At 40.5% G+C, this 14,397-nt stretch overlaps 1 protein-coding gene across 3 annotated transcripts in view; it reads right to left on the bottom strand.

Moving 5' to 3' along the window:
- The window catches only part of LOC149843705 (F-box protein At3g54460-like), a 77,800-nt gene that overhangs the window by 39,500 nt on the left and 23,903 nt on the right, over positions 1-14,397 (bottom strand). For all 3 annotated transcript variants that reach the window (XR_016430912.1, XM_090000030.1, XM_090000028.1), the window contains exons 2-7: positions 7,590-10,238; positions 7,279-7,492; positions 6,909-7,196; positions 6,778-6,837; positions 6,572-6,702; positions 5,893-6,007 (exon numbers count right to left, since the gene is read on the bottom strand). Coding sequence is in view for 2 of the 3 variants with exons in the window: in XM_090000030.1 (XP_089856156.1) it covers positions 5,893-6,007; positions 6,572-6,702; positions 6,778-6,837; positions 6,909-7,196; positions 7,279-7,492; positions 7,590-10,238 (3,457 nt within the window). In the remaining variant the exon portion in view is untranslated. The remainder of the gene's footprint in view (positions 1-5,892; positions 6,008-6,571; positions 6,703-6,777; positions 6,838-6,908; positions 7,197-7,278; positions 7,493-7,589; positions 10,239-14,397) is intronic.

Below are 14,397 nucleotides of genomic sequence, written 5' to 3'. Positions count from 1 at the left end.
TATTGGGGACAAGAAAAACATTTGACAAATGAAGATTAGAATTAGACAGGAATAAAAACTTTTTTAGTATGGGTGATGGGGTGACAAGAGCCATCTCCAATAATAACTCTATCTCTACCAAAATAAGAAGTCAAAGTTTTAAATTTACCTAAATCTCCAGTGATATGGTTTGTTGCTCCCGAGTCAACGTACCAAACTCCCTAATCATTCTGTTTCAAATTCAGCCCTGTTATGATAGCCAACAAAAGTTGTTTGTCCACTGGTAACTGTTGTTTTGTCCCTGATCCTCCTGATTTATTTGTTTTATTCTTTTCTTGTGAATTTGTCTCTCCAAAATACCTTGGGTCATTTTTAAACCAATAGTAGGCTTTAGCATAACCTGACTTTTTGCAGATGTAACATGTGGGAATTCTCCTTAATGAGAAATAGGAGTGTTGGGAAGTGGAAGCAGTCTACGGCCTCCCTGATTTCCTCCTCGTCCTTTTCCTCTCCCATAGTGGGTATTCAACATGAGCACATTATAACTGTCTATTGTGGTTGAGGAACTTTCAGTTGTACCTGTCAAATTCATTTCAAACTGAAGAAGTTTGGGACGCAAAGCTTCAAACGTGGGCAGCTCATCAAAACATGACAAGGTAGTATAAAAGAACATTATAATCGGGTCCTAATCCATTGAGAGCCTGCTGCACCTTATCCTTATCAGGGATCTCGTATCCAACCATCGCAAGCTGATTTGTAATTTCTTTCATCTTATTAAGGTACTCCATGATTAACATAAAGCCCTTTTTAAGATTCAAAAATTTCTTCTTCAAAAACATAATTCTTGAAACCTGTGAGTATGTTTGCATAAGTCTAGCCCATAGCTCTATAGTTGTGCAGTCTTCAGGAATACTCACCAAAATCTCTTGTGATAGAGTGGACGTGATATAAGCAACCAATGATTGATCACGTTTCAATCAGGAAACATAATCCAAATTGCGAACGAATATTGTAGTGACAACTCCTTTCTTATCTTTTTCATCCCGCAAAATGAATTTTGATGGGACCTTAACCGACCCATCTAGTTGTCCAGAAAGATCTTGACTATGGATGAAAGGAAGAATTTGTCTTTTTCAAGTAAGAAAGTTTGAGGGAGTCAACTTTTCAGAGACTAGCTGGTTGAGAAAGCTAGCTGAGAGAACAGAGACGATTGGGAACCCATATCAGATAAGATGTAAGAAATAGACAAAGATTTGTTGAGGAGCTGCTGCAGTGTTTTTTTTTGCAGAACATATATGATTACCAAAAATAATATATGCAAACAGTAGATTTGGAAAATTGATAACATAAATCCAGAAATCGCAATGAAAAAAGAATAAAAGAATAAAAGAATAGAATAATAGAAGAAAGAGATTAACGTAAATTAAAAAACTTCAATGAAAGAAGAAAATACAGATCTAGGTCAGAAGGAAATTGATTATAATCGATATTCTAGAAACCCAAATTGATTTTTCAGGAACCCAAATCGATTATAAATAATAGAAATCCAAATCGATTTTTTCATAAATCCAAATCGATTAAAGATTCAGATATCGATTTTAGAAACCCAAATCGATTAGCGGCTAGATTAACAAAAAAAACTTAAATCAAATGAGAAAGAAAGAAAATGAAAGCTTTAGAGAAGAGGTTGAAGAATAAGAAGAGGGAGGAGCCAACGATGAAGAATAAGAAGAGGAAGTAGAAGTCAACGATCTTTCCAAACTTACCTGAATGAAGGGATTAAAGTTCAGCCATGGCTCTGATACCATGTAAATTCAGGTCACGTCACCAGATCCTCACAAGAGGAAAGATAAGAGAAAAGAGAAGGAAGAAGTTGTAGCAAATATTCTCCACACCCTCATGGGTTGTGGCTTACTTTTATATCAAGATCAGAATACATTCTAAGAATGCCCCTGATTAGAATACGAATTCAAGATATAACAGAGGGGTAAAAATAGAAACATAAAATACTACAAAAAATATTACATAAATGAGAAGAGAACCCAAACACTTCAATCTGGATCTGGATTCAGATCCAAAACGTCATGTCTCAGTAGTATAGACCTTTTCTATGGCCTTCCCCAATCAGCTTCCCTAACTGGCGATCCTGCACTTGACAACCAATAGAGGAGAAGGAAACATTATACCCATGGTCAGATAATTGAGAAACATAAAAGATTTAAATTTAATTTAGGAATACATCAAATTTTTGAAATAGAAAAACTTTTTGAATTTTAAAAGACATTTTTGAAATTTCCTACTCTTTATTTCAAGAGATGTCCCATCAATAATGAATACATTTAACTCGCTTGAGTTATGACATTCGGATAAAATATAACCATTTGGTGTCATATGAAATGAGGCACCTGAGTCAAGAAGACAGAGAGATTTACCGAGATAAGAGATGACAACATATGAGACCGCGGCTCCAGTTGATGAAGCTCTTTTGAGTAGGGGTTGAAGAACATCTACAAGTTGAGTCAAGGACATGTTCCCGATGGTTGATTCTTGCATAGTTTTGAATTCACTTTACTCTTGTGTAACCAAAGCAACCTTCTTCTCATAAGGTGTCTTTAACTTAGGGCAATAAGTCTTGACATGTCCCAGTTCGCGACAATAATAACAAATAATTTTTTCTTCTCAAACTAATTTCCTTGTTTTCCATAGAGATCATTGTTTGGTCTTTCATAGTATAGTGGTTTATAAGTATGGACATGGTTTCCTAGCCTATGTATGGCTAGAACCGAGTCATCATCACTCTAGAGGTCTTCTTTTTTAGCCTATTTTCCTCCCTACTTAGTTCTTCAATTGTATATTCAATAGAAGAAACTTTTCCTCTATAAATAAGAGTAAATTTGGTATACTCAAACTCTAGTCTTAGGCCATTGATGAATTCATAGAAATGATTCACATCAATTTGTCTTTGACGGAGTTCTATATCTTTGGGACAATGTCATCTAGGATCAAGAAGAGCCAACTCATTCCAAAGGTTGGATAATTCACTAAAATATTCTCTAACGCTTCTTTCTCCTTGAGTCATGGTACAATTTTTTTCTTGTACATTGCAAATATGTGCAATATCTTTAATAAAATACATTCTCTTAAGATAGTCTCATGCATTATTTGCATGTTCAAATTTGGCAAGACTAGAGCACTTCTTGTTATCGACACTACTAATGAGCCAAGCCATAATCTTGGCATGCCTCATTCTCTATTCTTTCAATTTTTTCTCATAGTTGACCATAGCATTGCTCTTTTCAACCTCCGTTAGAGGCACTTCTTTTTCACCTTCTATCTTAGTAAGAATTAGTTTGGGTTTCGGGTCGGACCTATCCACTAATCCCCACAACTCTTTTCCTAATATGAGGTTCTTCATGATTGAAGTCCATGTTACATAATTTGTATCATTGAACTTGATAGGTTTTATGGTAACATTTTCATTGTCATCCATTTTTACAAGGGCTAAAAAGGATAGAACAAAAGATAGAGAGAAGGGAGAAAAAGAAGAGAGGGTAAGAAAGAAAGAAAGAGGAGACAAAGAGAAGATCACGAGCACTCCACCACAAAGCGAATACCACCAATGAAGAGCACAGACACTCCTCGTGAGCACCACCAATCTTTTTCTTGGAACGCAATCACGATCTCACAAGCACTTGAATAGATTTTGCAAAAGAGGCATCAACTTTTTCAAATATTGAGTAGTATGCTTCCCAATGCACTAAAAAATAAAATCAGCTTGGTCACCAAGCTCTGATACCATGTAAGAAAATAAGTTCCTTCGAAGATGCTCACCAAATCGTCAAAGTGGACACTCAAAAGAGTTTCACCAAAGCACCAAAAGAACACACAAAAGCCACAAATGGGCTCACACACAAGACCCACCAAGACAAGCTTAAAAAATGTTACTTTATTGACTGAAATAAGAAAGAAGCATTACATTAGTGAGGGGGTTTCACCCCTTTATATAATCATTCCAATGGGGCTCAATAGAGTTGTCGGGAGAGGCCCAACGGTTCTAAATAGAGTCGTTGGACCCTCCCGACGTCTTTTAATTTTGACTAGTCAACATTGGTTGACTAGTTGGAATTGAACCAAAAATAAAAAAATCTAAACTAACCTAGTTACTAATCTAGTTATATATATATATATACATATGTATGTACAAAATACATATACATTGTATACATATTTTTAACAGGGATAAAGACCTTCGGTGTAGATCCAAGATCCAAAGTAGGTCAAATGAGTTAGATTCAAATAAGGACTTCAATGTAGATCCAAGATAAAAAGTGATTCAAATAGATTGCACATCTATAAGGATCTTTTGGTGCAAAACTGAAATTCAAGATGATCCAAACAGGTTGGATCTGAAATATGAATGTTTTGGTACAAATCCAAGATCCAAACGATGAAGATCTAGACTCAATCGGATCCGAGATCCAAAGTGTGATCTAAGATACACAGTGCTCTAAATGATTTGTCTGAATATCCAGATCCGAAGTAGCCACATGACATAAATAAGGATAAGACAATCTTTCAGGATGAGGAAGGGTACGCAGACAGCAACAAACCCAAAAACTAAGATAGATTGTTATGATGTTAGATGAGGTTAAGTTGCTGACATCAGCACCATGTCAGGCTGAAGTAAGTAGAAGTGTGGGGCTGTTCTGCAGCAGATTTGGCGCAGAACAATGTGCTCATCTGAGGTTCAGATCTGCCAGAAAGAGAAAGGAATAAAAAAGGGAGGGAAAGGAAGAAAAAGAGAAGGAAAGAAAGAGAGAAAGAAGGGAAGAATGAAGAAGGTTTTGGACGAGGAATTTTTGTAGGATAAAATGATCAAATTTGGGTTTCATATCTGAAGTGATGAAGACTAGATCTGAAATTTGGATCTGATGTGAGAAGGTTGAAAGGAAGGAGAGAAAGGAAGAAAAGTAGGAGAAAAGACTGACAAGAAAGGAAGAAAAAAAGTAGAAGAAGAGACGTGGAATCTTGTGCTGTTCTTTTTGCATTTTGTTATATGGATTGCAATAGAAGTGTGTGAAGGAGTTGATGCAGAGTTTCAGCAGCAGAACCTTAGGGTATTGGATTAGGCAGCAGGTCCTCAAAGCAATCTCCTGCTCTGGTACCACGTAAAACTAAGCTGTTAGAGAAAAGAGAAGAGGAAGATGAAGAAGAGTACACTAGGAGACGACCAAGGAGAGAGGGTTGATGAAAAGAATGCTAGCCTACTTGGCTCATAGAGCTGATTTTATTTATAATGTTAGGGTTCTGGTAAATTACCAAAATACCCTTGATTACAAGATACAACTACAAATTTGTCCATCATTTGTACAAAAATACAATAAACTACTTGAAAATACACAATTACAGACTCCCACAAACTAACACATTTTCTAACAAAATTATTAACTTGTACTTTAGAAGCTAAATAGCACATCCCTACCATAACTTACTGAATTTCAAAGCTCCTAACAATATAGAAGGATACAAGCAAAGAAGAAGAACCATGCGATAAATAAATCCAAAACAGAAGGCAAGGGGGAAACTTGCACAATATGAGTTTGCTTACATGGTACACTAAAAGCAAGCAAAGACTTTCTGGATAACAAAATCAAGAATGTCCTAGTGAAAAGGAAATTCAACTGTAGATCAAGAATGTCCCAACGTTCAGTAATAATAAACAAAATCAAGAATGTTCTAAGAATCAACTGTAGATCATATAAACTCTTTACATGTGCAATAAGCAACAAACACTACTATTAGGCATGCTCATTAAAAGGAAACATACTGCATGTGTCGCATTGTTTTATCCTAAATTGCCGTCAGTTAGCATATCTAACAAAAAAAATGAATCTTTCTATACACATTATCAACCTGTAAAAACCCCAGCATCTGTTCTTCAATGGTTCCATTCATGGCCAAAGTTTCCACATAAACAGGACGAGTAGCACCCATTCGGTGAGCCCGGCTTATCACTTGTTCCTCCATACTGCTTGTAAAGAAAAAAAAGTAGCTATATCATAACAAAGATAAAGAAATTACGGAATTTAAATTTATCTTTTCAGATTACATTAGAATATCTGAAAAATGCCATAACAGTCATCACAATATTACGGTCCATGATCATGGACATCTATAGGATCTCTTAGGCATTAGGTTCCACTTACAACATTTCCATTGGCATACAAAGTTGAAAATATAAATCTATATACCTCAAAGTGAGTAGGAAGCTTAGAAAGTTCCACAACAGAATCATATATGCAGGTGGACCTGACTCATTTTCATTGAAAGGATTCTCATATTTTCATTTCCAGCAGGAAAGAATATTTAAAATAGCCATATACCTTTCTCTGAGTGAGCAACATATGGCTACCTTTTCATTATATATACAGTGGCTCAACATGCTTTTACCATGGTAAGAGTGAAATTCACTAAGAAATGTATACCAGAAAAAGAAAACCATATCTATTGTGATTGTCACATGGACAGCCATTTAGGATTCTAAAAATTTGGAACCATATTTGATGCAATAATAGTCAAGAAGAAAAATTACCTTCTATCCCAAATTGGTTCCATTAGAAAAACATGTGTGACAAAGCTCAAATCTAAACCCAAGGCTGCACTCCCGTCCATCAACAAAACCATACAGTTTGCATCATATCGAAAAATCATCAATGACTTCATCTGAGCATGATACAAGAGTATGAGCACATATTACTTTGATAACAACTAGAAAACTAAAATAAAGTGTATGAAGACCTTGTTACTAGAATGCATTGGACTGTACATCCCAGCATATTTGATACCAGCAATTGTCAACTGCACAGAAGACAAAGGCACTCATTAATATGAAAATCAACAGAGAACAGCACAACTATCCATAAGCATACCTGTTGTTCAATAACATGTATATGCTCGAGGAACTGCGAAAATACAATAACTTTCTCTGGCAAATTGCCATGGGATTTATTGAGCAGATCTGTCTTGTCCTCATGGTGCACAATCTCGTTCCAATGTTTTCTTGGGGAAGATAAAAGCATCTGCCCACCGGCTTCCATATTGTCCTTATCTAGACAATAACCCATTTTTCTATTGGTATTCTGCAGATTTTTCAACCTTTCTACCAGGTAAGCAACTTTGCTGCTTGTCGTTGCATGCCAGTCAGGGTCCCAGTTATCCTGTAAAGAGATCCAGATGTTGATACATGTGCCAGTCATCCATCGCAATCCAGAAGAGAGAAAACAAGATAAATCATCTCACCTGTTTATATGATGGTTGCAACTCAATAAGGTCTTTGGGGACAGGCCACTTGGGATTGGGATTTTCTGGACGAGCCAAGGTTTCAGGACTCTGCATTTCATAGGCATATCCACATCCTGGATATGTACATCTTTGACTATCCAGAGCAACACAACCAAGGCATAATAAATGCCTACAAGGAGTGATTACAGGCAAACGACACCATTCCTTACACCTGAAAGAGGAACATGTCACATAGTTGCATATGTATAAGTCATCTGAAAGATGTATTTTGAACAGCATATAACTAAATGAACTAAAGACATAGCCACCTGAAACAACTTCCACCATTCAAAAGAGCATTTTTTATGAACATGTATTCTTCTGAAACAGGATCAAGACCTCGTTGAACTAGAATATCCATTGTTTCCTGGATATCCTCGCCAGCATCTGTTACTTTGATATGCCCAGCCACACAACATGATAGCCTGACGTTCCTGATTGTATTACTACGAAATTTCCACTGTTTAGGATTTAAGAGGGACTCAACATGGGAAGGGTCATTCCAATCAGCCATGAGAATGTTGCGCCTGATAGTAACAACAAGTTCATTATAACTCTTCGCATGCTCTTCTGTAAAATGAAGAAACACCACTCTCTTGATACAAGGAGGAATAGTTTGCAGATCTACTTTCCTGGCACTGATCATGCACCTCTGAAGTAGCTGTAAAATTCGTGAGCGACCTTCCTCCAATTCTGCATCAAATGGTCTAAGAATACCAGCCTCCCATGACTTTTGATGTTTCCCATATGCCTCCTCATGTAGAAATTTCAGCATGGGATGAAGATGTGCCACCTGGCTGTTGGGAGTGTTTGGAGTTGGTGTTCCAGTTAACAACCACCGCTTTGAAGCTGCCAATGAAATGGCCATTTGCAACTTATTTGTCATGCTGAGGCTTGAACCAAGAGTGTGGCCCTCATCCAACATTATTCTAAGCCAATGGATCTGCATTAAAACGCTCCTGTTACGATGGCCCCATTCAGCACTCAAACGGTTAAAAGTTGTAATTACAATGTCATAGTCCCAAGCAAGATTGTGAGCACGAGGTTTCTTATGATCAGCCCAGACATAAACCCGCAGCTGACCAGGACTAACATGCCTTGAGAGCTGGTTTTTCCAGTGGTCAACTAAATTTGCAGGGACAACAATGAGGGTTGCCCTAGACAAATACAACCGGAACACATCCAATGGTTTGGTTAAAGCAATCTGTAGTGCCACTGTGTCAAGTTCCAAATTATAGAGAGAGTTTGGATAATACCATCTGATTGTTCCCCGTAAAATCCTTCTTGTAAGACCAAATGCTTGAAAAATTTTACTAAAACCATGGTTTTCTTTCTTAGGATCAAATCCTATATTAAAACTTGGAGGAAGAATTAATCCATTTGCTTCCATTGCTAATAATTTTTCAGGTGACAGATTAGACAGCCAACTTAATGCTTTCCATGTCAAAGGGTTCATCAATGCTCGATGCTCCTTAAGCACACCTGTAAAAAACAGTATATTCTGTTCCTTCCCTGAGGAAGTTCCTTTGGTGTAAAACCCAGGCAAATTGGTAATGGATGTTCTATAGTCACAACACTCCTCTGGGATTGTACAGCTTTGATGCAATGGATCCCCATTCATACTGCAAAACCATTCCAGCTTCGGATCTGGTGGGTTTGTGCCTGAAAGCTTTCGCCACTTGCTGCAAGCATCACACTGGACCCAAGTCTCACAAGTTTCTACGCAATCAGCACTTGTCTTCTGCTTCTTGCAGTCACTGGTTAGAATTGAAGTAGAATCAATTTGTTTTTCTGGGCATTCTGTTGTCAAAATATCCAAAGCATATGATTGATCTATAACATTCTTTCTCGCCATTGCTCTAGTAGTCAATCCAACATTTCCTTCATATGACTCAAGAAGATTTCTCTTTACACACGCCAAGTTTCTTGTTTGCCGACAAGCAAACGCCTGCAAAGGATGTCTAACTGAGCATAATGAACTATCTGTTCTAAGGAAAGACAAATCCTCACGATTCACATAACTAGAAGGAGTTGTTCTTGACCGTTTGGATGATGAAGAGAGACCAGTGTTTCCTCCAGAACTAAATTCCGGGGACAAAGTACCAGAGCTAATGAGCCCCCTCTGTCTGGACTGTCCCATGAATCTCCTCCAAGTCCACATGAAGTTGCCAGCTGCGGAGTCATCAGCATTAAGTTCATAGTAGCCACATTTCTGATCAGAATTAGGCTTACACCATTTGACTTCCACACCTTCAGGTGGGTCTGCTAATGTACCTTGAGTTTTGAGAATAAGAGAAAGGGCAGTCACTGTTTTGCCTAAGCCAGGTTCATCACAAAACATCCCTCCGCGAAAATCAGCGAGGGTAGGGGCAACCCCTGTTGATATTTCACCAGAAACAGCATTTATATAGAAGCGAAAACCATCCTCAGTTGAGAAACCCACATAAAGAGGATGTGCAAGAACCTCAGCATTCCGTTCACGATGCAACATCCACTCAACCGCAGCCTGCTGGTGAGGAAAAAGCTTAAGCTTCATACATGGCATGACAGAGACAGCCAAGGATCTTAAATGGCGGCAAGAAGCTGCAACCTTGATTAGGTCTTTCGGTGGAAGTACACTCAACAGATTAGTTAAGATATCATCAGAAATATCCCAGATACCAGAGTCAGCTGTAGCCTCTGCAGGACTAATTTTAGTGGAATATACACTTTTCTCCATCACAAGACCAGGTAAAGTCTTAAATATCTCATGAAGCTCAAAAAGTTTCTTCTTTCCAGAGCTTGTCATAGTGTAATGCACTTTGCAACCCAAAACATGACAATAAGATGGGGACCACATGCAATCATCATCGCTGTAAGTATATTTTCCATTTCTTTCATAACATGTGAGCCATGACCTTCTTTCTTCCCAGTTGCAACTGCAAAGAGAATTTACCAAATATGTAAAAAGTGCATGAAAAGTAAATAATAAAAGAAAGGAAAACTTGTTTTTAAGAACTTTATAAATTTAGCAAAATCATTCTTGGTTATTGTAGTGAATTCACATCTTATTACAAACTTTCCATGGGTATCGACATACATCCAGCTACCTATGCCACATTCACTTCACTTAGCATGTGTGACATACATCTAGCTACCTATGCCACATTCACTTCACTTAGAATGTGTGTCTTGTGTCGACACTTGACACACCATATCACTTCATGGACACAAGGAGACATGTTGGACACAGTCAACAGACAATCCCTAACTTCCTCTATTATCTTTTTATGTTCTTGATTTTCTATTTCTATATTTACTTGTGTTGTTTCCTTTTAAAAAATTTGGTTACATTGCATTCTAATTTTTAACTTAAATTTATTATCAAAGTTCAAAATCATAAGGAAATTATATAAAATAACCAAGTATAAAATGTCATTTTTCACATTTTCTTCAAATTTGGTAGATCTAAACAGATGTGATCTACATGGCTTGTTTAGAATGAAACAGGTTTTGGATCATGTATTTGCAACATGTAGGCAGGTTTTTCTAAGTCTTTTAAAATCCACAATCCACAATGTGCAATAATTTCATGAGTCAAAAACATATGGTCTAACACACGATCCCCAGCAACTAAACCACGTGAACACATTTATGAAGTCAGATTGAGTGAATAAAGCTTGCACATGTAATTTCCAACCTATGTCACATGGGTGCGGGTGCGGCGCAATTTCAAAAATTTTGGACACGGGGAGTCGGCTATATATATATATATATATATATATATATATATATATATATATATATATATATATATATATATATATATATATAAAAGACTCGGTCAAAGTTGTGCCTATTAAGGGACAGGTGATGAGTTGTGAAGCCTGCTTCAGGGTTTTTTTCCTTACAGGAGGGGGGGGGGGTCCCCCCGGCGCGGGTCCCGCTGCGAGGTCAGCGGGCAGGGGTCCAGGGGGGGGCGCCCATGGCGGGTGGTTATAGGGGGGCAGTGCCCCCCCCCCCCCCAAGATTTTTTTTTCTTAAATTCTGTAGCCCAGAAAATTTTTAAAAAAATCCAAAAAATAGACCAAAATGACCCTGGGTGCGTTGACCGCACCTAGGGTCGGGTTGACCGAGTCCGAGCCGCACCCGTGTCGGTGCGTCGGCTTTGAAGCCGAGTCCGTGTGACATAGTTTCCAACCATATTGTAAATACAATTTACTGCTCTCTCTCTCTCTCTCTCTATATATATATATATATAGGATGCACTGACTTGCATTTAGTAGATAACACAACTTTTCATACTTCTTCAGTTTTTTTGTCGACTAAATCCTACATATAATAAATACAAAAATAAATAAATAATTGTACATATATAGCAAGTTTTAGATCATGTCATTGTCACACACATGTAGGTGTTTTAAGAGATTAAAAATCAATGGCCTACAATGAACCAAAATTACATGCCTGAAAATCATATTTTTATGTTAAAAAAACACAATACAAAGTGCAATCCTTAGCAAACAGATTATGATGAAAAATGAATACACATATAAGGCCAAATTGAGGGAATGCAGCTTACACCCATGCTATATATGTGTAAAAACATATACACACAATATTTATATGTGTGTGTGTGTGTGCAATCTTGTTTGGAAATTGTAGTTGCAAGTTGTATCAGCTCAATCTGACCTCATAAATATGCTCAGCATGGTTTAATTACTAGGCATAATCTGTTTGCTCAACCTTGGATCATATTTTTCTGACACAAGTAAGTTTTTTGAGCCATTAAAATTTGATAGGTTGCAGTTTGCCGATTTTTGAAACTATTGAAACCATGTAGATTACATCTGTGATGCAGCCTTCACGCGTTTTGTCGAAGGCAGTGAAGGCACAACCATGAGATGCAGTCTTCAGCCCTCACGTTTCCAGATGGTGGCTGTGAAAGGTAATACCCACACGATTGTACACTGAACAGGCTGGAGTAACAATGCCCAACCACGACGGCGAGGCTGGATTCCTTTTATTTCAATCTCAATAACAATGAACAAGGTACTTAATAAAATGAAAGGTAAAGACAAATACTGACAGTAACAGGGAAGCAAAGAAAATGGCTGAAAAGAAACTGCGGTTATTCTTCAAAGAAAGGTCCCCTCACGCAACCCTAGACAGGGTTTTTAAAGCTGATCACCGGATCCGGGTCTCGGGTCTAGATCCGGGTCTCGGGTCTAGATCCGGGTCTCGGGTCTAGATCCGGACCCGAGACCGTTTCAATTTGGAACCAGGTCTCCCCTCTTCTGGAATAGGTGCGTATTACATCCCTGCATCGGGTCCCCTCACATGTGATCGGATCCTGCTGCTGGATCCGATTGTCTATTCCCTGTGATGGGTCGGGTTCCCTGGTCGTGCCAGGGTCGCGCGGTTCAACCTGCTCTGGTACAGACGGCTCTGCATTATTCTCTCTTGGTTGGGAAGAAGTCGGCTCTAACGACTTGTTGTCCCCACAGTAAGCATATAGATCAGACACATTGAAAATCGGAGAAATGTTCCAAGCTTCGGGCAGTTCAAGGAGGTAGGCATTCGGACCCAATCGTCGGAGGACCTTGAAGGGGCCATATTTCTTAGGGCTCAGTTTACTATAAGTAACGACTAGGAAACGCTCTGGACATAGGTAATGTAATAATCGGAAAAAAAATTTATGTTTGGATCCGGGCCGGATCCGGACCCGGATCCGACCCAGGTAAACAAGTCGGCTGCGTGCTTTTAAAAGCACGCAGCGACGAAGGGGGGGAGGTTCTGGAAACCTCCTTCCCCCTCTCGTCTCTCTCGTCTCCTTCCTCTGTGTTGCCGACCCGCCGCCACCTGCGACCTCCCTCCGACGCCGACGATGCCGCCGCTGGCGACCACCAGGTATGCACCACCCCCTCTTTCGTTCGCCACTCTCTTTCTCCTCTCTACCTCTCCCGTCTCTCTGCTCCCTCTGTCACGGCAGGGGAGGGGCCGAGCCCCTCCTCCCTGCCTCCTGTTACGGCAGAGGAGGGGCTCGCCCCCTCCTCTCTGTTCCTTTTGATCGGCAGGGAGGGGCTAAGCCCCCTCCTTGCCCTTTTGATCGGCAGAGGAGGGGCTCGCCCCCTCCTCTTTGTTCCTTTTGATCGGCAGGGAGGGGTTGAGCCCCCTCCTTGCCCTTTTGATCGGCAGAGGAGGGGCTCGCCCCCTCCTCTCTGTTCCTTTTGATCGACAGGGAGGGGCTGAGCCCCCTCCTTGCCCTTTTGATCGGCAGAGGAGGGGCTCGCCCCCTCCTCTCTGTTCCTTTTGATCGGCAGGGAGGGGCTGAGCCCCCTCCTTGCCCTTTTGATCGGCAGGGGAGGGGTCGAGCCCCCTCCCTGCCCTTTTGATCGGCAGGGGAGGGGCTGGGCCCCCTCCCTGTCCTTTTGATCGACAGGGGAGGGGCTGGGCCCCCTCCCTACTTCGTGTTACTTTAGGGGAGGGGCTGAGCCCCCTCCTTTCTCCTTGTGTTGACAGGGGAGGGGGCCGAGCCCCTCCTCCCTGTGTCTCCTTTCAGCAGGGGAGGGTCAACCCCTCCCTGCTCCCTTTGACAGCAGGGGAGGGTCGAACCCTCCCTGCTTCCTCTTTTGGTCAAGGGAGGGGTCAATCCCCCTCCATGTGCCCTCGTCGTTCAGGGGAGGGGTCGAGCCCCCTCCCTGTGCCTTTTCTCTCTTTAGGCAGGGGCATCACCCCTGCCTCTGTTGTTCTTCGGCAGGCAGGGGCAAGGCCCCCTGCCTCCCTCTTTGTATGTCGTCTGGTAGGGGCGAAGCCCCCTGCCTCCCCTTCGTTGCTGACAGGCAGGGACTCTGCCCTTGCCTCTCTTCTACTTTGTCAGGCAGGGGCGCAACCCTGCTTGCCCTCGCTTTATGAGGGTAGGGGTGCAACCCCCTGCCTCCTCGGAGTCCGCTGACAGCAAGTCAGCAGGGGCTCGCGTCCCCTGCTTCTGCTTCTTGCGCTTATAGCAGGTGCGCATGTGCACAATGCACCTGCCTCTGTTTCCCTTACGTCATGGCGGCGATAGTGCCTCTGACTTTCTATTTTGGTATTAGCTTG

This window comes from Nuphar pumila, chromosome 3, assembly GCF_984573655.1.
Source record: "Nuphar pumila chromosome 3, dmNupPumi1.hap1.1, whole genome shotgun sequence".
NCBI lineage: Eukaryota > Viridiplantae > Streptophyta > Magnoliopsida > Nymphaeales > Nymphaeaceae > Nuphar > Nuphar pumila.
This window is presented reverse-complemented; position numbering and strand designations above follow the sequence as displayed.